The following is a 25,359-nucleotide window of genomic DNA, read 5'->3' on the forward strand; positions in this document are numbered from 1 at the left end:
AGAGAAGGGGGTCCTTTCGCGGGGCTGCCCCGCGGCGCGCCTGAGTCGCTGCAGCTCCGCGGTGAGGCTGGTGGTTGCCCCACGCCGCTCGGCGTGGCCGGTCCCGGAGCTGGGCGTCTGCCCACCCCGGTCGGCGACTACCGCGTTGAGCGCCGCCGGCGGCGGGGCCACGCGGAGCCGGGGGTCAGGCGGCCGCGCAGAACGCCTAGCTTCCTCTTTGTGCCAAGATGGCGGGGGACGAGGCGGGAGTGACTTTGGGGCAGCCGCATCTCAGCCGGCAGGACCTCGCCACGTTGGTGAGACTCGGCCGCGGGGCGCTCGGGGGACCGGGAAGGGACTGCGGGCTCCCGGGAGCGGTGGATGCGGTTGGTGGGGCCTTGGCGGCAGGGCGGACCGCTTGGGGCGTGCGGGCGCTGGGACGCGGCGGGGTCCGTGCCTCCCACCGGGCCCCGCTGGGACCGGTGAGGGCTGAAGGGGAGCGGAAAGCGGCGGGCTTCGGGACAGGGAAGGCGAGTGGTAGTACGGCGGGGCTGAAGGAACGGGTAGGTGAGGGTAGGCATTGGGCATAGTGGCGGCGCTGCCAGCAGGTTTGGCTGGTCGCAGCGGGTTTGTGTTGGCAGAAAAAGGCGATCGCTTGCTGGTGAGGTGAGCCCCAGGCTCGGCGGGTTGACGTGCCGGTCTTGCGAGTGAGCCTTTAGTGGCACAGCAGTGGAGACGTGCAGTTTCCTCCTTGCGAGTGTGGCTGTGCTGCAGAGTGTTAGAGGCTCTTCCCTCCCCGAAGCAGAACCATAAACTGGAGTTCTGTTTCCCCAGTGCGCTAGATGGATTGGTTGCTAGCCTTGTCTTGGTTGATCTACCAAGGAAATTATCGTGACTGTCAAGAAAATCGCTTGCAGAGGTCTTTTGCTGTGGTGGTCCTGCCTGGACTGTCTTATTACACATGTACGCAGACAAAACCAGTCGAAAATCCTATTGCTGTCTCCCTGGTGTTCAGCAAGTTAGAAAAGCTTATTTGTCTTTATGGTAATACTGTTTGATAATCTTGGTGTTTGAGCAGAATAATTCTTTTTGTGTTATAGCTAAGCATGTTGATAATCGTTAGTGAAGCACGTTAGTAATTTCAGAATGTTTCTTCTTTTCATTGTTGATCATGGCATTTGACAGTAAGAAAGAACACAGGCCTAGTTGGGAGGTCAGTAGGAATTACCTTTATGGCCTACTCTGTGTTTTTTCATTTGGCCTTTGAATTTGTACAGCAGACTGGAGCTTATAGCTGAACTTAGCCTTGCATCTCGTGAGGAGAAAACTGCATGCGTGCATAATTGTGTGCACCAGGAACAATTTTCTTGATGACAGGATTTTGCATCATGCTTACATGCTTGTCAGCCTGCTGGATGGTGCCATCTGCAGGTCATGTTCCCAGCACCGGTTTCAACGTGGGTAGTCATTCAAGTTAAATATACAAGACATACAAATTTAATTGACTGTGTTAGATGGACAGATCTTTTGTCTGGAATGTGAACGTTGTATTCATGTAACATTTGAGAATAGACTGAATGAGCTTACATTTTCACCCAGATGTGTTTGATTGTTACGCACAGGACCTGCATATAACATTGTAGACAATACATGAATTAATGTAAATTATTCTGTGTGGGGTTATTTGTATGCTTGCAAATACTTCTGTCCTGTCCAGCACTGAGGACTCTTGGCATTGTGAATCTTTGCTTGAACTGAGTAGCTCATCCATATGAATTCAGTGCAGGATAGAAATTAACTGCAAAGAGCTCCAAAATAGTACAGAGGAACATTTAAGGGGATTTCAACATTTGAATGCTTGGGCAAACAGTCTAGAAAGTAGCCCTAAACTAACTTTTTTAGAGTTGTCTTTTTAACTGTACGGAATGTATTTGTGTTTGATTTCCCAGGTGCTACCAGTAGGTTCATGCAACAGGCTATTGAGGACAGCAGAACTTTTGGGGTGTCTTTTCTTAGTGTTAGAGCTTCTTATTTACTTCCATCTTCTACACCTTGCAGCCTATACCTTGCAGCAACAGGCTATTGAGGACAGCAGAACTTTTGGGGTGTCTTTTCTTAGTGTTAGAGCTTATTTACTTCCATCTTCTACACCTTGCAGCCTATACCAACTTAAAGTCAGTGTTATGATTTGTAACCCGTACTGGTTTGCAGTCAGCGCTTTGTTCATCTTTTGTTCCTATTTCACATTCTTAACAGACTGAAACGCATATATAGAATTATTTTAATGAGCCTGGTTGTATTTTGCTGAATAGAACTACTGGATAATTGTTAAGAAAATACATAGAGTACTTTCTAAACCTTTAGATACAAGATGAATAAATTCTAAAATCTCCCTCACACAGGATGTTACCAAGTTGACACCTCTTTCACCAGAAGTCATCAGCAGGCAAGCAACAATTAATATAGGTAAAAGCAAACTTCTAAAAAAAGAGGGTTGCATTAATGTGATTCTTTCTGGTGCTAATGCAGTAGCATATGGTATCTATGTGAGAACATTTTTAAGAAATTCTTATTGAATCAGACTAATATAAATATAGTGGGTTCGTTATAAATTTTACCATGGTGTAGGAAGAGACTTGGTCAAACCCTTTTAACTTGAAAAGCAAGAATCATGTTGAATGAAGTGGGGAATAGTTGCTAAAGCAAAGTTTATTTTACCTTAAAATTAAGCACTAAATGAGTTTCATGGAAATGCAAAGACCTGTCCGCTGAGGGCTTTGTTTCTTTAAACAAAATTTATTATGAAACCCATGCATGCTTCTAGTGGGAGCTCTGGCTACAGAGAGTTTGGGGTAATTATGTGTTGATAGTAGTGGAACAGTACTCAAAAGTAAATGACGGTTTGTTGACAGACATTTGCTTTTACTACATAGGTACAATTGGTCATGTAGCCCATGGGAAGTCAACAGTAGTCAAAGCTATATCTGGAGTTCATACTGTCAGATTTAAAAATGAATTGGAAAGAAATATCACGATCAAGCTGGGATATGCTAATGCAAAGGTGAGTCATTGCTAAAATCTAGCAAATATATTGCTAATATATTTCAAAATGGCTGTAAGCTTACAGATAGCTAAAACTTGATGAATAAACTTTTTCTCAATTTTTAACAATTGCTTACAGATTTACAAGCTGGATGACCCAAGCTGTTCCCGGCCAGAGTGTTACCGATCCTGTGGAAGCAGCACCCCAGATGAGTTCCCTACAGATATTCCTGGCACCAAAGGGAACTTTAAACTAGTCAGGTAACTGCTGTAAAACATATGATATAAATTGTGTTTACCGCCTTTTGCGTTAACTGAAAATAGGCAGGATTGCACTGAAAGCTGAATGAGTTGGTATGCGAGACCAAATGTTTTTAGATGCTGGGCACCCCTCATCTAAGGTATCACCTGAATTGCTGTTGTTTTTATTAGTTGCAGTGCATAGTCCACAGTAGAGCACAGCTGTGTCTTCTGTCCTCAGGTATCTGCAGGATACTGAAGATAATTTAACTTTTTCTTCCTAGAAGCAGAAAGGTTATCAAAGTTCTTAATGAGTATATGAAATCTTGATGCCTAATGTGAGATCAGGCCTCTATTTAGTTCATTTCTAATAATGCATATCATGGTCACTATGCAAACATAATAACCACAGCAGCTGTTACATGGGTCTTTACAGTGCTTGCTCAAATGAGAGTAGCCACGAAGACTGTTGTATAACAAGGTTCCTATACTTACGTATAAAATACACATGCTGCCGTAATCAAGTATTTCCTTCCTTTCCTGAGATTCCCAGTAGAGCACTTGTTCTAATAATGACTTTTGTTGCAGAGTGACAGTCATCCAGCCATTGTTAAATTGTTTGCTAAAAGCTTTGAATTTATTTGCTTATAGTACAAGCAGCAAATTAGTAACTTGCTTTTTGGTGGTATGCTACCAGAAAACAAGGATTCTTCACTGAATAGGTTCAAGCAAGATGTTGTGATTTAACCCCAGCTGGCAAATAAGTACCACACAGCTGCTTGCTCAACCCCTCACCCTGCCCCCACCACCCAGTGGGGCAGGGAGGACAGCTGGAAAAAAAAAACCAAACCTGTTGGCTGGGATAAGAAGAGTTTAAAAATAAAAAGTACAATATGTTACTACTACTACTAATTATGATGAAAAAGGAAATAGCAGGAGGAGAAAGAGAATACAAAGCAGAAAACCCAAAAAACCAAAAACCCCCTCAAACCCAAAACCCCATCAAACCCAAGTGATGCCCAGTACAATTGCTCATCACCCACCAATACCCAACCCAATCCAAGCAGCGATCTGCTCTGTCTGGATAGTTTATGCCTGTCTGCCCCTAGTTTATGTATTGGGCATGACGTGCTGTGGTATGGAATACCCTTTTGGGTAGTTTGTGGCAGGTGTTCTGTCTCTGCTTCCTCCCGGCTTCCTGTGTCCCTCTTCACTGGCAGAGCATGAGAGACTGAAAAGGCCTTAATCGGGGTAAGCACTACTGAGCAACAACTAGAACATTTGTGTGTTATCAGCGTTGTTCTTAGACTAAAGCCAATACACAGCACTGCACCACTTAATAGGAAGAAGGGTAATTCTATCCCAGCTGAAACCAGGACACGAGGATGTAGCTAATTGACTATTATGGTCTGCACAATAAAATCATACAGATTATACTAAAAGATGTAACATTGTTTTTGTAGATAAGTCTTTGAAGTGTAATTACAACTGTAATTAAAGACTCCATAATTTTCTAAAATAGGAGAATGGGAGTTGTCCTTTTTTAAAAGATAAGAAAAATCCTGTGTGGTGTGTTTGGGTTTTTTTAGGTTTGGTTGGTTGGGTTTGGTTTTTTTTTTTTCTGGTGCATTTAAATCTAGTCTAATTAACAAGTAAATTTGTGAGATATTAAAGCAGTATCTAATATGGATGTATGTCAAATCTTAGAAAAACTATTCAGTAGCCATTCAATAATCTTTGTATTCTTTTTGAATGTTTATGAAAATACTGTCAAGGTATTGCTTCTCAGCGTGTTTTGAAATGTTTACTTACCTATTTTAAAAATGCTTTTCACTTTTGTGTCTGCCTAGCTGCTTACATAAATCAGCTGTATAAATTGTTGATAATTGTCTTTTGGATTTCTTTTTAACCTCCTTCTGCAATAGGCATGTCTCTTTCGTGGATTGTCCTGGCCATGATATTTTGATGGCTACTATGTTGAACGGTGCAGCAGTAATGGATGCAGCTTTACTGTTGATAGGTAATGATTGCTACACAAAAGCAGAGCTCTATTTTTTTAATATCATGATGCAACAGTATATGGTTTTTAAAATATAGTGGGGTGGGTGAGCAGTTAAAACAAGTGAATGCTTTAAGATATGCTTAAGAAAATAAAGTGATGCTATGATGAAAATGAACCCTAACAAACTGGGGTTTAAAAAAACATTGCTGTACATACTCATTTGTGTGGTAGCTGGCCAAGCTGATGGAAGATTAGATAGATAAGAGGAAACATTGTAGTTGTATAGTGCTGTAAAATTTATATTATTTTACTGAAATAGATTAGCTATAGGTACATTTTGAGTTTCTCTGAAGGTTCACTTTGTTTTAAATATTTATGTAGCCTTTGTCATTCAGGAGAGTCTGTGACCATCCATACAGACAGTAAACCCAGATGAATACAGACAAAATTGAAGCATAGGAGATTTATCTTGGATCAGACATTTTCTGTTCTGATTTGCAACCAAAAGGAATTGTGTAAAACTGATTTTTGTATGTCTGTGGAACGTAGTGTTCTGTAGATGTACAAGTGTTCTATAATAGAACATATGTATTAGTACTCTGCAGTGATAAATGGTAATTATCTTACCTGGATAGGACATGTCAACAAAGAAGAAAACCAGCTTCAGATATTATAGTTTAAATAGTCTAAGGCAGGTGATGAGCTGTCATTCCTTCTGCCTGTTTTGATCTAGAAAGTGTGCTAGACCAATCTTCAAGTGAGATTAACCACCACAATGGCACATCAGGCTAAAGCTGGCTTCTTGGGTGGGTGAAATCCAAACCATGCTGACAGCTACCCTATTCACATACTCTATCGTGTGTTACAGAGTTTGGGGATCTTGGCATTTTTATGGCCTTAGTGATAATAAAATACCATAGAATTTTAAGAAAAGATAAACTGTCCATTATCCCACAATCAGTACCAAGATGTCTGAAGACCTAAAGGGTGAAATAAGTCAAATAGACACAAGCCTGTCAGTATCTTTGGAAATTTTAGATGTGTGTTTCCCCTGGGAACAAGTAGAATGAGGGAATCGCTCAGGCAACCTCTCTTCTGTCATATATTGTGTGGATGTTATTGCCATCAGTTCTGGGGAAGAGCAGGTGCTTATTAACTTGGGTGCTTCACGTGTAGCTTACTGAGAGGTGAGTAAGAGAGTCATCTTTTATAAAAATACAATGGAAAGTAATGTCTTAACTGTGGGAATTTTGTCTATCTTTGTAGTTTCTATATTGCAATCACTTTTCTTTCAGCTGGTAATGAGTCGTGCCCTCAACCCCAGACGTCAGAACATCTAGCTGCTATAGAAATCATGAAATTGAAACACATTTTGATTCTACAGAATAAGATTGATTTGGTGAAGGAGAGCCAGGCTAAAGAACAGTATGAACAGATTCTTGCATTTGTACAAGGTAAGTTTTCAACAGCAGAAATATAGTTAGTGGTGGAAATTCTTCGGTGTTGGGACATGGACATAGTACTTTTCTATATGTTTGCAGAAGAGGTTCTGTTCCTTAGATAATGATGGTGTACATAGTCTGTTAATCTGAAAATAGACCACTGGAGTTATGCTTCTTACCTCTTTCAGACTGCTTACATACAGTAGTGTTAAGGCTGTTGGTCAGAGCTCTTTATGTAAAACTAACAGCAGTAGCTCTTATCTAGTAGCTTATACTGAATCTGCAGTGGTTTCTTGGTATTGCTTCTTCTTGGCCTGTTTCTTTGGTAGAGGTTGTACTGTGATTTTACTGCAGTACAAGAGAGAGTGAAGCAGCACTCGTTAGGGCACCTTGTAGGTATAAATGTGTTTTATCTAATCACAAAAGATTGGTCTTTCTTTCTGTAAGTCCAGCACTTGCAGTGTTATCCTACCCTGTAAAGTTCCGTGTTCTGCTCAGCTTTAGTGCTCTGAGTGTCATGTTTCCGAGAAGCTTCCACTGTTTTCCCTACTTATCTGCTTCAGCTGAGTTATGTGAGAAGCTGCAGAGCTAGATTGTCAGCATCAGAAGTCACCAGTGGGTCTTGTGAAGTTTTTTTTTTGTTTGTTTGTTATTTGTAGTTCAGAATTGTTGCCATGCGTAAGCTGTTCGTAACAGCTATGTCAGGGTGGCTTAATGGGTACATTTGGAGTTTGAGAATTTGAGTTACCGCAAAAAAAAAAAAGAATTAAAACTAATAATATTTAACAAGCTTCGATAACTAACTAAATGCATCCTTCCACAAAATTACAATTTTTCTAAAATCTGTATTTGTATCGCAAAACTTAGAAAACATGTATCATTAAATTGATAAGTATTTTAGTTTGTCAGAATAAAATCTGTAAAATTAATACTGCTGTATGAAATAGCAAGATATCTGATTTCTCTGAGGAAGTTATCTGAAGAATATTTCTGATCACAATGTAGGAAGTGAATTCTCTCTAGGAGCAGAAGATTACCTTGCGTAATGTTTAGAGAGCAGCTGTAAAATTCTTCAGTATAGTTACCCAAAGGCAACATAAGGGTTGTTTCAGAATGCCCCCAAAAGTACGTCTGGCTGGTTTGAACTAAAATGTTGGAGGGAAATGTAAATGCTCTGATACTTACTGCTTTGGGAAACACACATAAAGTGTGCATTGAAATTCATTAGTATTTTTATCAATGACAGAACACTTGGTCATGTTACTGTAAACACTATGTTAAGGCTTGATGTTGAATTTTATTTTGATTCAGGTACAGTTGCAGAAGGAGCTCCAATAATTCCAATCTCAGCACAGCTGAAATACAACATTGAGGTAGTTTGCGAGTATATAGTGAAAAAAATCCCAGTCCCACTGCGAGACTTCACATCTGAACCAAGGCTTATTGGTACGTAGATGTTTAGGTCTGGGCTTTTGTGGCTAACCATTTCCTACAGGTATGTACACTTAAAATAGGATGAGCTGAATGCACTAAAAAGAGGTAGATTTAAAAGGAGTGTTTAGTGTGCTCTTATTTTAAAGCTTGCGTATTTTCCTAGAGCTGTATTGTTTGTTCATAGTCAACTGCTATAGCTCAATCTATTTGAGGTAACTGCTAGGTTTTCTGTATTTTCTGTGTATGACAGCACTAAAATGCAGTAAGGATGAGAAATTTCTGTGTCTTAAAACATTCCCTTAAATTGCTATGAACTTAAATTTGATTTAACAAAGTACTGAAAAAATGTTGAATTTGAAAATTAAATTATTTCCATGGAAAACTTACTGGTAGCCTGGTTATTATTTCTGTGTTAATCTCCTGTCTCAGAATTGTCAGTCTTTGTTCTTGTCCAGCATATATGAAATTTAGTTCCACTACGATAAAGCAATTTGTGTGCCTTTTTTTTTCCCCACATGAAACATGGGAGACCTAAAAATCATGTTAAAAATGCAGAAAAATCAACCACATTGAAACACGGTTACAATATTCACATTTAACATTGTCAATATTGAAGAGGTTTTGTAATATTCTTTATCATTGCTGTCTTTTTCAGATCTTTAACTTCTACTATGCAGAAACAATTATTTTAAATATTTATGTACATGAGCAGCTTTTTTTGAGAAGTCAACTATCTACTTAAAAATTGGAGTAAAATATTCATTGTATTTTAGTGTTCTTCCTGAATTACATTTTTGTAATATTTATAAATATGTGGATACCTTCATTAGAATAGGGAAGCAAAGGGTTGCTAAAGACACTCATTCTTCAAGAACCTGATCTCAAGTATAAACTTGGTCTGTGTTTTTCAGTAATTAGGTCTTTTGATGTCAACAAGCCTGGCTGTGAAGTTGATGACCTTAAGGGAGGTGTAGCTGGTGGCAGTATTCTAAAGGGTGTTCTAAAGGTAACCTTTTCCCTTTTGTGTCTGGGGATGTGTATTGATAACGAGTATTTGCTTTCCGTGCTTAATACAAACCGAATCTATACAAATGATTTTATTTAATAAAAAAAAAAAAAGTACAGTCAGATGGCACTTACCCTTTCTGTCTGTGCCTCATTTTTACTTTCCTGTTTTACGCTGCTTTTTATTTTTCAAATATATTTTGTTACTGCAGTCTTTTGCTAATCATGATACTGATTTCATTGCTTACAAAAATTGAGAGTGCCTTTTTTATTTATTTGTTTTTTCTGTCCTACCACTTTTACTTGCTGAATTATAGGGGGAAAGGGATAGCAAAAGAACTTTAAAAGAACCTTGGAAGCATGTATGGGTTCCCACAGGTCCCACTCATCATTTAAGTATTCTGTATATTTTGAAATTTTTACTTTGCTTGTGGGATATTGTCAATAGATGGAAGCTTTAAAAGTCGCTTTGCTAGACTGGAAAGCAAACCACATCTTGGAACATTTATGCAACTTGTATTTTCTTTGTCCTGTGGTTTTATCAATGCTGATCAATTACACCAATCAAATTAACTTATTTTTTCTCAATGCTATAACATTTCTAAATGACATGTTATTTAAAAGAAAAAAAATCTAAAATTATGGTATCAGCATTATTGCTGATAAAGATCCTTTGTTCAAGGAGTTTTACAAATTATATTGAAAAGAAAATTGATTGTTATATTGGCTGTGAGATACAGAGCTTTCAGTATTGTTCAGTTTGCAGTAAGCAGCGCAACAGAAGTCTTAGGAGTTCTGCAGTAGCCCAGAACCAAGGACTTGTATAAATAGATCTTGGGATAAGTGGGTCTTTTCTGTGACTAATAGTTAGCTTTATGTTCCTATGAAACCGCTAGTTAATCACTTTTTCACTTTCCTAATTAGGTGGGCCAGGAAATTGAGGTCCGGCCTGGTATTGTGTCTAAGGACAGTGAAGGAAAACTCATGTGCAAGCCAATTTTTTCCAAAATTGTGTCACTCTTTGCTGAACACAATGATCTACAATATGCTGCTCCAGGAGGTCTTATAGGTGAGAATATTCTTTTGTGAAAAGTTTTATTTCTTCATGCTTACGAAGTGAAAACATTTGGTTTCATTTAACAATAAATCCCAGCGTAGTAAACAAAAAGGCTATGAAGAATTTCAAGTAATTCATATGTATAGAGGGAGAGACAACATGAGTGTGAAAATCAGATATTTAATAAATTTCCTGAATGTCACTGGCCAGCACAGATTAACTCACAATGCTAATTATAGCAGCTTTAGCAGTAGAATATTTCTTCATCTGTTTAGACAGAACTTATAGTCTGGCTGGCATTCTGAAAGTGCTGTTCCAAGTAGTAGGGAATTCCCAATACATTCTGTTTGTCATTTTCACATGTTCTCTAAGTCCATGTGACAACTGCCTTTCAGTTACTCCTTGTGACCTCCTTTGTTGTGTTGTAGGTGTTGGAACTAAGATTGATCCAACACTGTGTCGGGCTGACCGAATGGTAGGTCAGGTCCTTGGTGCCGTTGGAGCGCTGCCAGAAATATTTACAGAGCTAGAGATTTCCTATTTCTTGCTGAGACGACTATTAGGTGTGCGCACTGAAGGAGACAAGAAAGCTGCAAAGGTCTGTACCCCTTTTTCTGGGTTTGGTTTTTTTTTTTCATGCTTTCTCTTCTAAGTTTTATTAGTATATACATTGTTTTGGTCTTATGCAGTAATTTTGTCTCCTTTTTATGTTTGTCACTAAACTCACCTGCTTAGTTAGTATTACAGAAGAGTGCTTTTCACAGGAGTAGGAATTCGTATCAAAGTATTTTAAAGTAGCAAAAAGTATTTATGTCCTGAAGTTAGGTGTACTTTAAAACATACCTATAATTGTTTTTCTTTGTTGTCAGCCTATTTGTGCAATTGTTTTATATAGGTATGGATCTACTTCTGGTTACATGCTTTTTGTAGATTCTCTCTGTTAAGAACTTTTTAAAGCTAAGTATTTTTGAAATGCTGTTGTTGAAAAGAAACTGAACTTGATGTATGGCAGAGTCTTGTTTTTCCATGGTCCATTTTACACAAATCAAACTAAAATACCGTAGTTTTCCTTGTTAGCATTGAAATCTGGAATTAGATTCTAATGTTTCATTAAAACAGTTTAATGCAACATTTCATGCAACAGTAAGTGCTTCAGCACTCCCTTTATCCTGTGAAATTAATTCTTTTTTGAGAAATCATTTTGATGGAAGTAGGCATAAGGGAAATGAGAATATCCACATAATTTAAAGGAATGGTATCGTGTTCCAATTTGTAGCCATATCTGAGACTGTTTCCACTTTGGTGTAGTATGTGCAATCATCGGGATGTTTTATAGAAAATGTACAGAAATCCCAAGAAAGTGTATCATACCAAGGACTCGTAGTACTACATACACAGTGTATTTACGTATTTATGCTTTCATGTGTAAGCTTTATCTACTGACTCTGCATGGCTTGCGTGTGTGTGTGTGTGTATTTACGGTTGTTACATTTCTCAGCTGTATCTTTTTTTTTTTTTCCTGTGGCAAGTAGGTAAGAGAAGATACTCAATATTGTCCGTGGTATATTTTTTTTTTTAATACTAAAGCTTATGTTTCAGACTTTTGTATATCTGCCTTCAGGTGCAAAAATTATCGAGGAATGAAGTTTTAATGGTAAACATAGGATCCTTGTCTACTGGAGGGAGAGTTAGTGCAGTAAAGGCTGATTTGGGGAAGATTATGCTAACTAACCCAGTATGCACAGAAGTGGGAGAAAAAATCGCCCTGAGTCGAAGAGTTGAGAAACACTGGCGGTAAGTTGGTGCTAAATAGGTAGAGCACCTGGTTGTATTATTGTTAACAAAAAAATACCTGGATCTGATTTTCTTCTAGAATAGGTAAGTGTATTGTCTGTTTCAAAAATTCCTCTGGTTTCTCCTAAGATATGGATGCCATTATTGTGGAATGCTTAATAGCATTATTAGCCTCCTTTTTTAAAGCAGCATTATTAATTGGGTAGATACCTACAGATGAGGAAACAGCTGAGGTTTGTGGTTTGTTGCCCAAGCTGTAAATCGAGCTAACAGTAGGCAATCTTGGTCCAGCGGTTTGGAAATTCTAGTAATGGTAAGCCAAAGCCTGTCTTTATATACACCTAAGTCAGTGGTGTTCTACCTGTGAAGCTGTATGTGACTTCTAGCACAGTCTTGCAGTAGTAGCAGGGGAACAGAGGGGGGACATTATAAGGTTTAAATATTTTATGTACTATGAGCAGAGAGGAAAAAAAAGAAGTATCAACTGGATTGGCCCATTCTCATTACAAATACAGAATGACTGCACAGAAGCATCTAGAGGCTGAAAATGGTGGGCAGAATTGGTTCATGATTCGTTCTAATCTTAGGCCCATACTTCTTTTTAGATGATTATGCATACTGTACCTGTTAAGTGTTCCATCAGACCACATGAGTATCATAAGAACATACTGGTATTTAGATTTGTTGACACTGCACAGCTCCTGTATAGTATAAGGGAACATAGCCATTTTTACAACAAGTGTGCACTGTATAAAAAAACCAAGCTTTAAATATCTGAGATGCAGATTTCTTTTTCAGATCAACTAGAAGGTACAGATGGCAATTTAGTGCTTGCTGTCAGAGCTAGCTGGCAAATTAGAGAAGAGATTATTCCGTGACAAAACCAAGGAAAAAGATAACATGCCTTGAACAGGAGAAAAGAAACATAGACAGGACCCGAATTAAGTCAGGGAAAATAGAAGGAAAAGGAGAAGCGATTTTTATATTGGAAATTATGCTTTGCTTGCTTTTTTGTTTTTTAAGCTAGAGACTGGTAGTCTTTGGAAATCTGATTATGGGCTTTATTCCTTCTGAAGATTACTTTCCACTTGAAAATCATGACCAGATTTTGCCAAAAAACTCACTTGTCTCTGGATTATGGGTTGGACAAGTAGTGGCAGCCTGTTATAAAGACTATGTTACTAAAAAGTTGCCTTCTATGCTGTATTAAAAGGACAGAGACAACATAAGGAGACTGAAGGTTGAGAAATGGGGAAAGGAGGCAAACTTGGAAGATCGGCATAATAAAATACAATTGAAATAAAGATAATGTACAGTTGATACTGTTTAGCCTGAGGCAATGGAGTACTGAAATAATGGAAGATAGTGTGAAAGCAACAGATGAAAATTAGGTACAAATTAGAGAATAAATATATATAAAGGGACAGAGATTAAACAAGTGGCCAAGCAAACAGGATACACTAGTGATTCCAAGGAACAGTAAATTCAGAGGTGGGCTAGTTATAACCTATGGATATGGTCCTAAAAATGGGTAGTGTTGGGCTAATACACTTCATTTCCTTTTCTGGTGTCCAGAGAGCAGCTCTGCTGTTTATCAAATTCAATGGAGATGCATATGTGGTTTCTGCATATCTCCTTGCCAGAAACTGGAAATGTTTTACAGACAATTGTGTCAATAACATGGGCTGCCTGCTGGCTGTGGAAATGGACATCATTTATTTTAAAAGACATATTTTTCTAAGGTAACGGCTGTCTATAAAAGGGCCCTTAATTTTAATGACTGTAAATAGTAGAACTTACCCAAGAGTTAACCTTTATAGGTTACAAGTTCATTGAGAGTTACAGCTCTGTAATTTTGCTGTCACCTTATCTGAATTTTAATGTTTTCATTTCTGTTTGAACATAATGCAGCACTTCAGGTAAAGGTAAAAAGAGATGAAGCTATGAACAGATTTGCAGTCCACCAGTACATCATGTTACAGCACTGTCAGATTTTTAGTTTATTGTTCAAAGGTACATCCTTAGCTGGTTACAAACATACAAATGTTCTCTGTCCCTCATCCTTTTTTATGCTGTATTTCCAGTTACCAGTCTTAAGTCTTGTAGGGTGTTTTGAATGGGAGACAAGTGGAAAAAATCAAATTGTGAGAACTAAAGGGATAAGAATGACAGAAGGATGTTGATTTATTCAGGATATTTCTGAGTACTATTGAAAGTAATATAAACTGGTTTTCTTTTTGCAGTTTAATTGGTTGGGGTCAAATCAGAAGAGGAGTGACAATCAAGCCAACTGTTGATGATGACTGAAGAACAAAAGAGTGTGCTTCATTTTTAAAGATGAAGTGCCTATTTCTATTTTGGAGGGGGTATATTTTCACAGTGGAATCGGAAGCTGTGCAAATGTCATCTTTGAGTTGTATGGCTGTCCTTATAAATTTTATTGAATTTTACCCTCTTACTAAAATACTAGTCACTATCACCATTAAAAAGTGTAAAAGAATTGGCGTAGAAGTGGGTTTAACTATCCACATCTTCATAGAAAATAATTGTACATGTCTCATGGAATGTCTAATTTATGTTATTTTGTGTTTCAGACATACCTGATTAATATCAGTCAAGCCAACCCCAGTGTAACACACAAACCATAAATCTGGTATTGAAATAAAATATTGCTTATTTTCATTAATACAATTTTTCTGAGTAACAAAAGACTGCAGTGATTGTTCAACCAGTGCAAGCATTAAAAGCAGAAACCCAAACTCTTCTTGAAGACTAGTACCCTTTTTGCACAACATCTTGTTTTGGTTAGACAACTGTTTACAGCAAGAATTTCCTTAGTTTTTATCGTTCTGACTTTAGGATTCTAGCTTACACTTTGGGTAAGCTAGAATGCCACTTAGGGTGGCAATGTTGACTGACTTTGTCACTTCCAGTATTACAAGGAGTTTTGGATAAACCCCTGAGGAAAAACAACACATAAATTGGATCTGAACTGGCAGTACTGGTTTTGACCTTATCTTAAAAGGGATTTATGAAAAAAATGTGGTTAATTTGAAATATGGCTGTTTGTCATTGTGAAACTTTGTGTGGGTGACCTGGGAGCTCTTTATACAGTGGGAGTAAACCGATTATTTCAAAGTTATACTGAGCAAGTATTAGCTGTGATCTTGAGCTATAACATATGTGGAAAAGGTGTAGAAGGGAATGATTTGCGGGAGGGAAAGGCGTGGAATTCAGAATGAGATGAGGAAAAGGTGTAAAGCTACTTTGCTTAGCTAGCCTGAATCACACTCCTGAGGAGAAAACGTAATGAATGTACTTTAGGGTGCCAGTACTTTCATCCATTAAAATTTAAACTTCTTCATTTGTACTAATACACATAGTTCTAGGTATTTTATATACTAGGCTATTTAACAAGTCATGTTCTTTTCTATATATTTATACAAAGCACAGTGTTTATTCTCAAAGCCTGGTTTTAGACATATTTAATATCATCAAGGGCACTCTAACGGTAAATACTGTTTCATCAAAAAGTACTTTGATGAAGCAGCTTGACTTTTGTTCCTGATTTTGCATTATATTTTGTGTTCCCTTATTCCACCTACATTCCTGTATTCAGTGTCTCCATTTGTAAAGTACTTCTACCTCACATGGTGCTGAAAGTAAACACATTAATTTTTGTGTAGTGCTTCTCCTTTTTAAAAGTGAGTTAGCTATAGTTCTTCCGAATTCTCCTAGTGCTCGACCAGAACAGTCATAAATGTGTCTGTTTCAGAGACTGCATCTTCCATGGTTTGGAAACTCATTTCTGTAACTCTGAATTCTAGGAACTTGGATACCAACTTATGTTTGGGAGCATGAGGATGAGCACACCTAACTGCAGAGTGCTAGGATGATACTACACCACCATGCTGAAGTTTAGTCCGAAGAATTCTTAAATGTATTGAATGTGTTTGGCTAGTGTACAGAAATGCTGAACTGCTTTGGAGAAACTGGTTAAGCACCAACGGGTATTTTTAGGCATCCAGATAATCTGGAGATTGGGCCTTGATCTCTTGATCTGCAATTTAAAAAATAGAAGTGCCATAGTCTATTCAAAACACTTCATGTACTCCTTCACTTGGGGAGGTAATAAATGCAAAGTACTAGTATTATTATCTTAGTGCTAGGATTAGTAGCCAGCCTTCATTCTTCCAGCTAAATAGCCATAGGTCATTACTTAATTTAGGTCTAAAACGTGATTTGATACTGCTGTATTTGATACCAGGTTTATTAGGTACATGTTATCAGTAATATTAAGACATGCTTTATGGAATCATAGAATCAGCTAGGTTGGAAAAGACTTTCAAATTATCAAGTCCAACCATTACCCCAGGATGCCAAGTCCACCACTAAACCATGTCAGAGGGCCTCATCTACACCGTTTTTGAACACTTCCAGGGGTGGTGATCCCACCATTTCCCTGCACAGTCTGTTCCAATGCCTGACCACCCTTTCAGTTGAAGGAAATTTTTCTTAATATCTGAGCTTTTCCTAGTGCAGCTTGAGGCTGTTACCTCTTTTCCTATCTTGTTACCTGGGAGAAAAAATTAGACACCTTCTCTCTCCATCCTCCTTTAAGGCAGTTGTAGAGAGTGATACTCCCCTTGAACTTTCTCTTCTCCAGACTAAACAGCCCCAGTTCCCTCAACTTCCTCATAAGACTTGTTTTCTAGATGCTTCACCAGCTTTGTTGCCCTTCTCTGGACCTGCTCCAGCAACTTAATGTCTGTTGAAAATGTCTTGTTCCCTCCTAAATATTAAGTAATATTTTGGTTTCCTGATGATCTGTGCAAGTACTAGAGAGAGAATAAAGTCAACGAAGTGACAAGGTAGTGAATTTTGTCTCTGGCCCATTATTGCATCAACCTGCTTTCACAGCAGCTTTTCCAGTGTAGGGCCCTCTCCCAAGGCAGTTTCTTACATTCTCAGCTGTTCTCTCCTTCCAATAGTAGACTTGCGTTTGTTATTTGTGCATATATGCATATAGTTACCTGAGAGTGGGATGGTTGTTAATTGAAGTGTGTCTGGCCCAAAGTCTGTTCCTGATCCTTCCCAAGAAAAGAAGGGGGGTTAGGAGTATGTCTGAGGTGTCAGCTGTGGTCTCCATATGACACGCAGTGTGCTATGTATCCTATCACACTGGGGTAAGGAAGTGGGGGGCAGGTGAAGTGCAAAGTTCTTTTTTGCCACCAAAATGTTACATTTCCTCTAGCTGGAAAGGTCTGACTCTGCTGGCATGAATAAAGTATAATGGGAATGTGTTGAGACTTCAGTGAATACATGAAGCACATCACTCTGCAGCATCAGAGAGCCAAGTATGAACAGTAAAAGTGTAAATACGTGCTGTGTGTCTGTATCCACCCGTGCCACATTCACTGAAATGAGGTGCCAGGTAAAAGGGAGTTCAGAATCACTTGGCTTTCTTGAAAAATACCAAGATGTCTTGTGAGCTCTCTCCCTTTGCTGAGGATTTGCTTCAGAGTGATGATTTTTTCAGCCCTTCACAGGTGAGATTTAGCTACCTGAACATAGGTACGCAGTTGCATTTCAAATGACTTGGCTCAGCAGGGCGCACGTGTGTAATTGTCAGCTGTTGCACTTGCCACATTCTGGAGCAGTAGCTGGATGGAGCAGTAGTTGGATGGAGCAGGACACTGGGGGTGTGTCCTGGGTTCAGCAGTAGCAGTCATTTTTCTCCTTGATAGCTAGTGCAGTGCTGTTTTGACTTTCGACTTGGGAACAGAGCTGATAACAAAGATGTTTTGGTTTGGCCAAGGACTTTGTGAGCCTCATGCTCTGCCAGGGAGGAGGGGAAGCCAGGAGGAAGCAGAGACAGGACACCTGACCCAAGCTAGCCAAAGAGGTATTCCATACCACAACACATCATGCCCAGGATGTAACTTGAGAGTTACCCAGAAGGACATAGGCTTCTGGGTCGGACTCATTTCTTGACGGGTGGTATTGTATTCTCTTCCCTTGTTATTTTCTCTTATTGTTGTCGTTGGTGGTAGCAGTGGTGATTTGTGTTGTACATTGGTTGCTGGACTGTTCTTGTCTCAACCCGTGGGAGTTGCACTCTTTCAATCCTCTTCCCCATCCCTCCGGGAGCGGAGATGGGGAGAACCCAGCGGGGTGGGGGGGGGGTGGGGCACTTGATTGCTTCCACCCCGGCACCACTCACTGGGAGTGAGTGAACAAGCTGTCTGGCTAGGGTTTAAACCATGACAGGGTGGCACCGATACCTTCATTTGGGTGACTGAATCTCTTCCAATAATCTGTCAGAACTTGGTTTTAGGAGGGTGCTAGTATAGGGGTACCTCTTCCCCATGAGGAGGGAAGTTTATTGCCTCAGTAAATACTTTACAGATTTCTGATATCTAACAAACCTAGCAGACCAGTGTATGTTAACTGTGCTAGACAAGTTCTGGTTGGTTTTATCAACCTGTGACTAGTTCTGTATTAAAACTAGGAAGAGAGACTGGCTGGTTGTCATTCCAGGGAGTTCTTGCTGCTTAGCTCAAACAAGCTACTTGAGAAGCTGAGTTTTCTATTATGTTTATCCATCTCCTTTCCAACCCTAATTATTCTATGATTCTGTGTCACAAACACTGTACTGCCCTGCAAACCACCCACAGTTACATTTCTGGTTAGTTCTCTAGTTTATGTGTAAGAAATTAGATTCCAAGTTGGTGCTTTTAAGGTGAACAACACTGCAAGTAGTTCTTCACTTCAGCTTTTTGTAAGTGCCTGTGGGGTGGCTGTTGCATTGCTTGATTTTAGGCATGGAAACGAGGGTATTCTCAAGTAAAGTGGATGCTAGCTTCCCATTGTTTCTGACAGAACTCAAGTTTAAAACTGAATAGAAACTGGGAGGAAGGAGTGGTTGCCTTCAGAGGTCCACATGTAACCCAGACCTACAGCATCTCTCCAGCGCTACACTGTGTATGGCAGACTTTGTGGCTAGAGATATCCAAAAGCAGTTCTTCCATTGAAAATACTCTCGTGGGGTGTTCATTAAATGTTTCTGCTTTCCACCCAGATGAGTGTGAAACCCTTTTATTAATGGAGCAAACCATTTCTTAGGAGAACAGAAACACCCTATTCCAGGTATCAAGGGTCACATAACTCACTCGCAGCAAGGACTCACACCTCTCTTCCACCTCAGCACAGAATGCTGAGAAAGATACAAAAGCTCAGGAGGATTGATAGGCTTAGACTCACAAAAATGTAGGATGCTGTTTTATTTTGTTGCATTGTACATCTTAAAAAAGAAGAGCTTTTAGGAAAAGTTGATGTGTAATCAGACTTATAAAGGCAAGAAGACATTGCTGCTTTAGCCACCTTGGCTCTAACATGCAGGACTAGTTCATAAAAGCAGACGTTTAAGCTCTACATAACCACCCTGTATAAATAACCTGTGGTTATATACTAATGTATGTTTGTTGTTGTAGGACTTCACATACCTAATGGTGGATCAAGTATCTATTCAGGACTTTTTCATAGTAATTTTTTTAGAGTGCTGAGTGTCTCTCAGGGGACTCCTTTAAATGAGCCAAAATAAAATGTAGTGGGGAGAAAAATGAGGGCAATCAGCACTTCTGTTAGTTCAACCATAATTCCATTACTTCTGTCTCACCCTGTTTTCCTGGTTGAGGCACCAAGGGAAGGGGTTTTGACCTATCATATGGTACTTGGTATTGGCTCAAGTTAAACTAAAGCATTGTTACAGGATACAGTGCTGCCTGGAGATGCTCTGTGCCAAGCTGCTTTTCTTCAATATGTAAGAAGGCAGGATGATGTCATATGTCACACTGCTTTAAAACAAGTAAGTAGGTATCTTGTGCAATGGTACGAAGTTATGGTGCCATGTCAGCAATAATTTCTGAGACTTTGGTATGCCTTTGGGAAATGTCATTTCTAGTCAAATCTCACTTCCTGTTTCAGAAGGGGTGAAGCATGAATTTTCCATTAACATGATGTTGTTCTGGTACATACAAGATACAAAAGAATTTTAAAAATGTGTTTTTACTGCATTAGTTTTGTAGCACTTTCAAAAGTGCTTCCTTCTAGCTCGCTGCCAGAAAATGAATTTCTGCTGGTTTTCCATGCTGAGTCATCTTGGTGATAGCCTTAGTATTGCCGATGTGAAAGGTTTAAGCTTCTGCTCCCGCCCTGTTCACATGCTGGCCTCTGTCCACGCTTCTGCCAGAGCAGTGTCCCTGCTGTTCTGGGTCACTTCTTGCTGCAAGGCTGGGGCTCAACACTTACAAAGTTCCAAACATCCTTAATAACAACAACAACAATAATAACACCGCAGTAATGATGCATAGCACAGACTGCTGGTTTCCAGACCCTGACACCTCCTGACCATATGATGGCGCCTGTGCATGCATGATCTATTCGGTTGCCACCTTCTTGAAATCACAGGACGCTACTTGTCATTCATCAGTTCTTCCATTGCCCTAGTTATTTTGGCACAACTGGCTTAATAGCTGGTGTTCACTTACTAGAATGCTGAAATTACGAATGTGCTCTGGCTTTGTGTTGCTGCTCCTGTTTCTGTAAGGTTACATCAATATCTGCATACCCAATTTCCTGTACATCTCCAGTCCATCCTATTTGCATAGTAGAAGTGCTTGTTTTGCACCTTTCCAGACTAAGCCTAGGGAAGATAAACTTTTTTACAGAGTTTTCGGTATGTGGCGAATAACATACCAGCTGTGACAGTCAAAAACTATATATGAAGTGCTGCAAGTACGTAAGTTCTCCTCTTTTCTTTACCTTGAAAGGAGTAAACCCGAAACAAAAACCTAAGCAAGTCTCTTAAGAAGGCAATATGCAACCAAGATGGAATCACAATGAATTCTGATGTCAAGGAACAGGCATCCTGTCAAAGAAATTACCTCAAATATTTAAATAAATACATATTCTTCAGTGTCTTTTATAAAATACAAGGAACTAGAACACCATGATCAAGCAGGAGTGAAAACTTGAAATATTTTAGTTGGCATAATGTTAATATATATGATATTTACTGGAGGAAGGCTTCATTAAGAAATTGCATGGTATGCATATATAAACCACCAGCTTTTCAGTTCAAGCAGTTGTTTTCTAAAGCCTAGTATACTTTTTTTAAAAAAAGTACATTTGAAAAAAATAAGATTCACAAATTAAGTCTCAAGTTCCACAATCCTTAGGATTCAAACGAATTGGGGTACCACCTCTTATTTATCCTTATTGCCTCTCTGCGGACAGTTGTACAGAACTAACATACTAGACAGGATTTCTTAGGTTATTTAGAAAGCCCCTTCCTCTGCCAAACATTACAGAAGTCTATGTTTGTTTCCATTTATATAGTTTATGATGAAAACCTGAAAAGCATTTTCTCCTGCAAGTGTGCCTTAAGGTTCTCTGATTTTTCTTCCTGTTTTTGCTTAATCATTTATTTGACTATGTAATCTATTAATTATGGATCCCAAAATACCTCATTTGCAATGTAGTCCTAAGTACTACACATACAGAATTAAGTCACAGCTTTTGCAAGTTTCCTTTAAAGTTTTTTGTTTTGTTTTTTTACTGACTAGCACTGGGCATTCTTTTGTACTTTTTCCTGGCTACAGCCCAATGCTGTTGACAGAGTTTAGGAACAACTATTTTTCTTTCTTTAAACTGTTTCCCATTTATTCCTTTGGCAGTAATTGTATACAACTTAATCCTTTATAAATCTAACACAGAGCCATACTTCTCTCAAAACATAGGTATGAGAGAGTAAACAGTCCTTCCACAGCAACATCAAGCATTCATGTGTTCTCCGTACGGTTTTGGCTTCTTGCCTCTTGCCTAGCTGTCTGACAATATGCGAGTTAAACATGCTGAGCCAGCAAACACCCGCACAGCCCTGCAACCATGTACCTGTACACTTCAGGCACACAAATTGCCCTGTTAACACCAGCAGGACCACTATGCACTTAAAGGTGAGTTTGTGCTCTTAAGTGTTTTGGAAACTGTTCTTAATTGGCTCCCATTTCCCTCAAGGTCCAATTCTTCCTTTACATTATTTGCTATGTCACACTGTTCCTTATTCCACCAATCTGTATGTTCACACTGGGAATTTATTTTTGCAGTTAAAACTTCACATTTGTCTCTGAAAGGATTTTGAGCTTGGTACTTACCACTGCATCTGGCAGCTTATGGACTGTTGAAAAGTGGCTCCATGTATAAGCAGATCACAAATGCCTATCAATTTAAGTAGAGCAAAGTCTCCATACCTCAAGTCAGGTGAGGCTAGGGAGAGATGAGGAGCTTCTTCAGAGAACCCTTTCTTTTTAGAAGTTTAATCTGTTCTCTGCTTCTTACTTTTGCTGCATTCTTCAGTCCCGTTGGGCCAACCCTGTATGATATGCATTTTCATGTAAAGGTAAGAGATTACTCGATTCTGTGCCAGAGGAACTAAATTTTCAGTTTTATGTAGGATCTTTCACCTGAGGGTCTCAAAGTAGGTTTGAGGCTCACCCAGAGTGCAGTTAATGCACCTATGAAATAGTTTTGCTGGAAAGTAAGCAACACAGCTTAGAACCAACAACTAAGGGTTGGTATTGGGACCAGCACTGTTTAAGATCTTTGTCAGTGACATGGACAGTGAGATTGAGTATGACCTCACCAAGTTTGCTGATGACACCAAGCTGTGTGGTGCAGTCTGCATGCTGAAGGGATGGCATTCAGAGGGACCCTGACAGGCTTGAAAGGTGGGCTGATGCCAACCTCATGAAGTTCAACAAAGCCAAGTGCAATCCCAAGCACAAATACAGGCTGGTGGAGAATGAATAGAGAGCAGCCTTGAGGACAGGGACTTGTGGGTGTTGGGTCAATGAGAAGCTCAATATGAGCCGGCAGTGTGCACTCGCAGCCCAGAAAGCCAACCGTATCCTAGGCTGCATCAAAAGGAGCGTGACCAGCAGGTCAAAGGAGGTGATCCTGCCCCTCTATTCTGTTCTTGTGAGACTCCACCTGCAGTACTACGTCCAGCTCTGGGACCACCAACACAAGAGAGACATGGAGCTGCTGGAGCGAGCCTAGAGGAGGGCTGTGAAGATGCTCCGAGGGCTGGAGCACCTCTTCTATGGACACAGGCTGAGAGAACTGGGCTTGTGCAGCCTGGAGAAGAGAAGGCTACAGGGAGGCCTTACAGCAACCTTCAAGTATCTGAAGGAGGCCTACAAGAAATCTGGAGAGGAACTTTTTACAAGGGCATGCAGTGACAGGACAAGGGGGAATGGCTTTAAAATGAAAGAAGGTAGATTAGATTAGATTTAGATTAGATATTAGGAAACAATTCTTCCCTGTGAGGATGATAAGGCCCTGGCACAGGCTGTCCAGAGCAGCTGTGGCTGCCCCATCCCTGGCAGTGTTCGAGGCCAAGTTGGATGGGGCTTGGAGCAACCTGGTCTAGTGGAAGGTGTCCCTGCCTATAGCAGGGGCTTGGAACTTTAAGGTCCCTTCCAATCCAAACCATTCTAGAATTCTGTAAAATACAATTAAAAATACAAAAATCAGTGTTATCTTTACTGCTACTCTAGCAGCAAATTTTGTTTCTATTAAAGTCTTATTGCAGAGTTTGTCCTTCAGTGTAATGGTTGGGTTTGTAGTGTCCTGCTGTCTTGTTATGTATTAGAGAAGCAGGGAGGGGCTGGCACAGTCCTATTTCAAAATACAATGCTTATATAGTCACTGAAGCAGATTGCCCTCAGGGCCATCTACAACTTTGTTAACCAAGAGGAGAAAATAGAAGTATCTTTCAATGATCTGAATCTTCTCTAGCCTTTCTTTTGCAAGATCTGTCAGTGCTGACTTCCAGCACTGTATCAAGCTGAGTATTTACTAGCCTCTTTACCTTTATTACATGTAGTCACCAACAACTCTGGAGGCAGTTACATTTGATTCATGGACAAATAAGGCAAATGAAATGTGAGCTTACAGAGTTACAGGGTGAATCTTGCATTTTTTGGTGGGTTGTTTTTTTCCTCTCTCCCCCCCAAAAAAAACACCCCAATGAGTTTAAACTAAGATGATGTTATTTGAATTCATAGAATAATTAACCTCCATGCCCCATTAAAAATTCCTTTAAGCTTACAGTTAATAAGGAAACACTAGAAATAAAATGGCCTGTGAAACCCTACTTTTAACAACTAAGTATGAAGAAGTCTAATGAGTATTTGTAAGCCAGAGTATTTAAAGGAGTTTAACGCAGCCATAGAACTTGTCAGTTCTCCATTCTCCATAGGATGCCAGTGACCCCTGCTCAACACAAGGACCACGCTGCTGTTTAAATACAAGACTTTTTTTCAATTTTAACTTTTTCAATTAAAAAAAACAAAAAAAAAAAACAAAATTGGGGGGGGGGGGGGGCGCTATTTTAACAAGGGCAAATAATCTGCATTTTGATCTCAGGCAGCTGACAAAACTGGAATCTTCCCAAAAAACATCAGTTTGAGGCCAACACCCATTATGGAAAATTTCAGACTTGGGAAAGTTGGTAAAGTTTTATGAGCAACTAAAAACCTGTATTATGTGAAATGTCAGACAGCTTCAAAATGAGTGACACTACACTGCACATTGCTAATATTTTTAAATAGAGAGGTTATCAGAGAGAGATCACAGCTGTAGATATTTCATATTGGTCTTACAGCATTTTCACCCATTTAAATCTACTGGGTCAGTACAAACCTCTTGACTTCTTATAACACCACCATATCCAGACTCTCATCTTCATCTACAACTATCTTGCATAGCACAGCACAGGCAGAACAAATACAAGACCTTCCCACTACTCTTCCAGGTCCAAACAGCCAGCGGGTTCTTTACATTTGACACAGTTCTCAAACACAAGTGATGATACCTGCATAAAAACCACGTCAGCTGGTTGTCAGCATGATATATCTGCACACATTTTTAAATTTCTTTGTAAGTGGGAAGCATTGGAAGGTCTAAATCTGAATTCATTGCTCAGTCCCCAGACAATACTGAAAATACCCTCAGATCACAGATCTGCTTTCCAGGAGTCATTAATATCTTCTAGGTACACAATTTGCATTCATTAATCCTAGATGCACAATTTTGCATTTGGACACATAAAGATATGACTGAGGTGGTTCAATTTATAAAGTAATCAAATGGTTCCATTTACAAAGTAATCCAGTCTGTGTGATTGTTCTGCGTTTCTGTTTTCTCATCATCCACATGTACTCACTCCAGCGTCTTTCTCACAGCCACAAATAAAATCAGTGGCAATATTACGATGACTTCCGAACTACGATGGAAATGTT

At 39.4% G+C, this 25,359-nt stretch overlaps 1 protein-coding gene and 1 long non-coding RNA gene across 2 annotated transcripts; one reads left to right on the plus strand and one right to left on the minus strand.

Moving 5' to 3' along the window:
• The first annotated feature begins 49 nt into the window (after positions 1–49).
• On the plus strand, positions 50–14,686 carry EIF2S3 (eukaryotic translation initiation factor 2 subunit gamma). Its single transcript, XM_062608039.1, has 12 exons — positions 50–296; positions 2,382–2,445; positions 2,913–3,040; positions 3,161–3,282; positions 5,187–5,281; positions 6,559–6,717; positions 8,017–8,151; positions 9,051–9,145; positions 10,069–10,213; positions 10,630–10,799; positions 11,823–11,995; positions 14,239–14,686. Exons 1-12 carry the CDS (start codon positions 228–230, stop codon positions 14,300–14,302), a joined length of 1,419 nt encoding a protein of 472 aa, XP_062464023.1. The 5' UTR covers positions 50–227; the 3' UTR covers positions 14,303–14,686.
• Positions 14,687–20,045: 5,359 nt separating this feature from the next.
• Positions 20,046–22,195, minus strand: LOC134158297 (uncharacterized). Its single transcript, XR_009962705.1, has 2 exons — positions 20,545–22,195; positions 20,046–20,320 (listed from the first exon to the last, which is right to left on the minus strand). It is a non-coding gene; the product is annotated as an uncharacterized LOC134158297 (long non-coding RNA).
• Positions 22,196–25,359: the final 3,164 nt, after the last annotated feature.

This window comes from Pezoporus occidentalis, unplaced genomic scaffold, assembly GCF_034315485.1.
Source record: "Pezoporus occidentalis ecotype Australia unplaced genomic scaffold, CSIRO_AGI_Poc_V1 ctg129, whole genome shotgun sequence".
Taxonomy (NCBI): domain Eukaryota; kingdom Metazoa; phylum Chordata; class Aves; order Psittaciformes; family Psittacidae; genus Pezoporus; species Pezoporus occidentalis.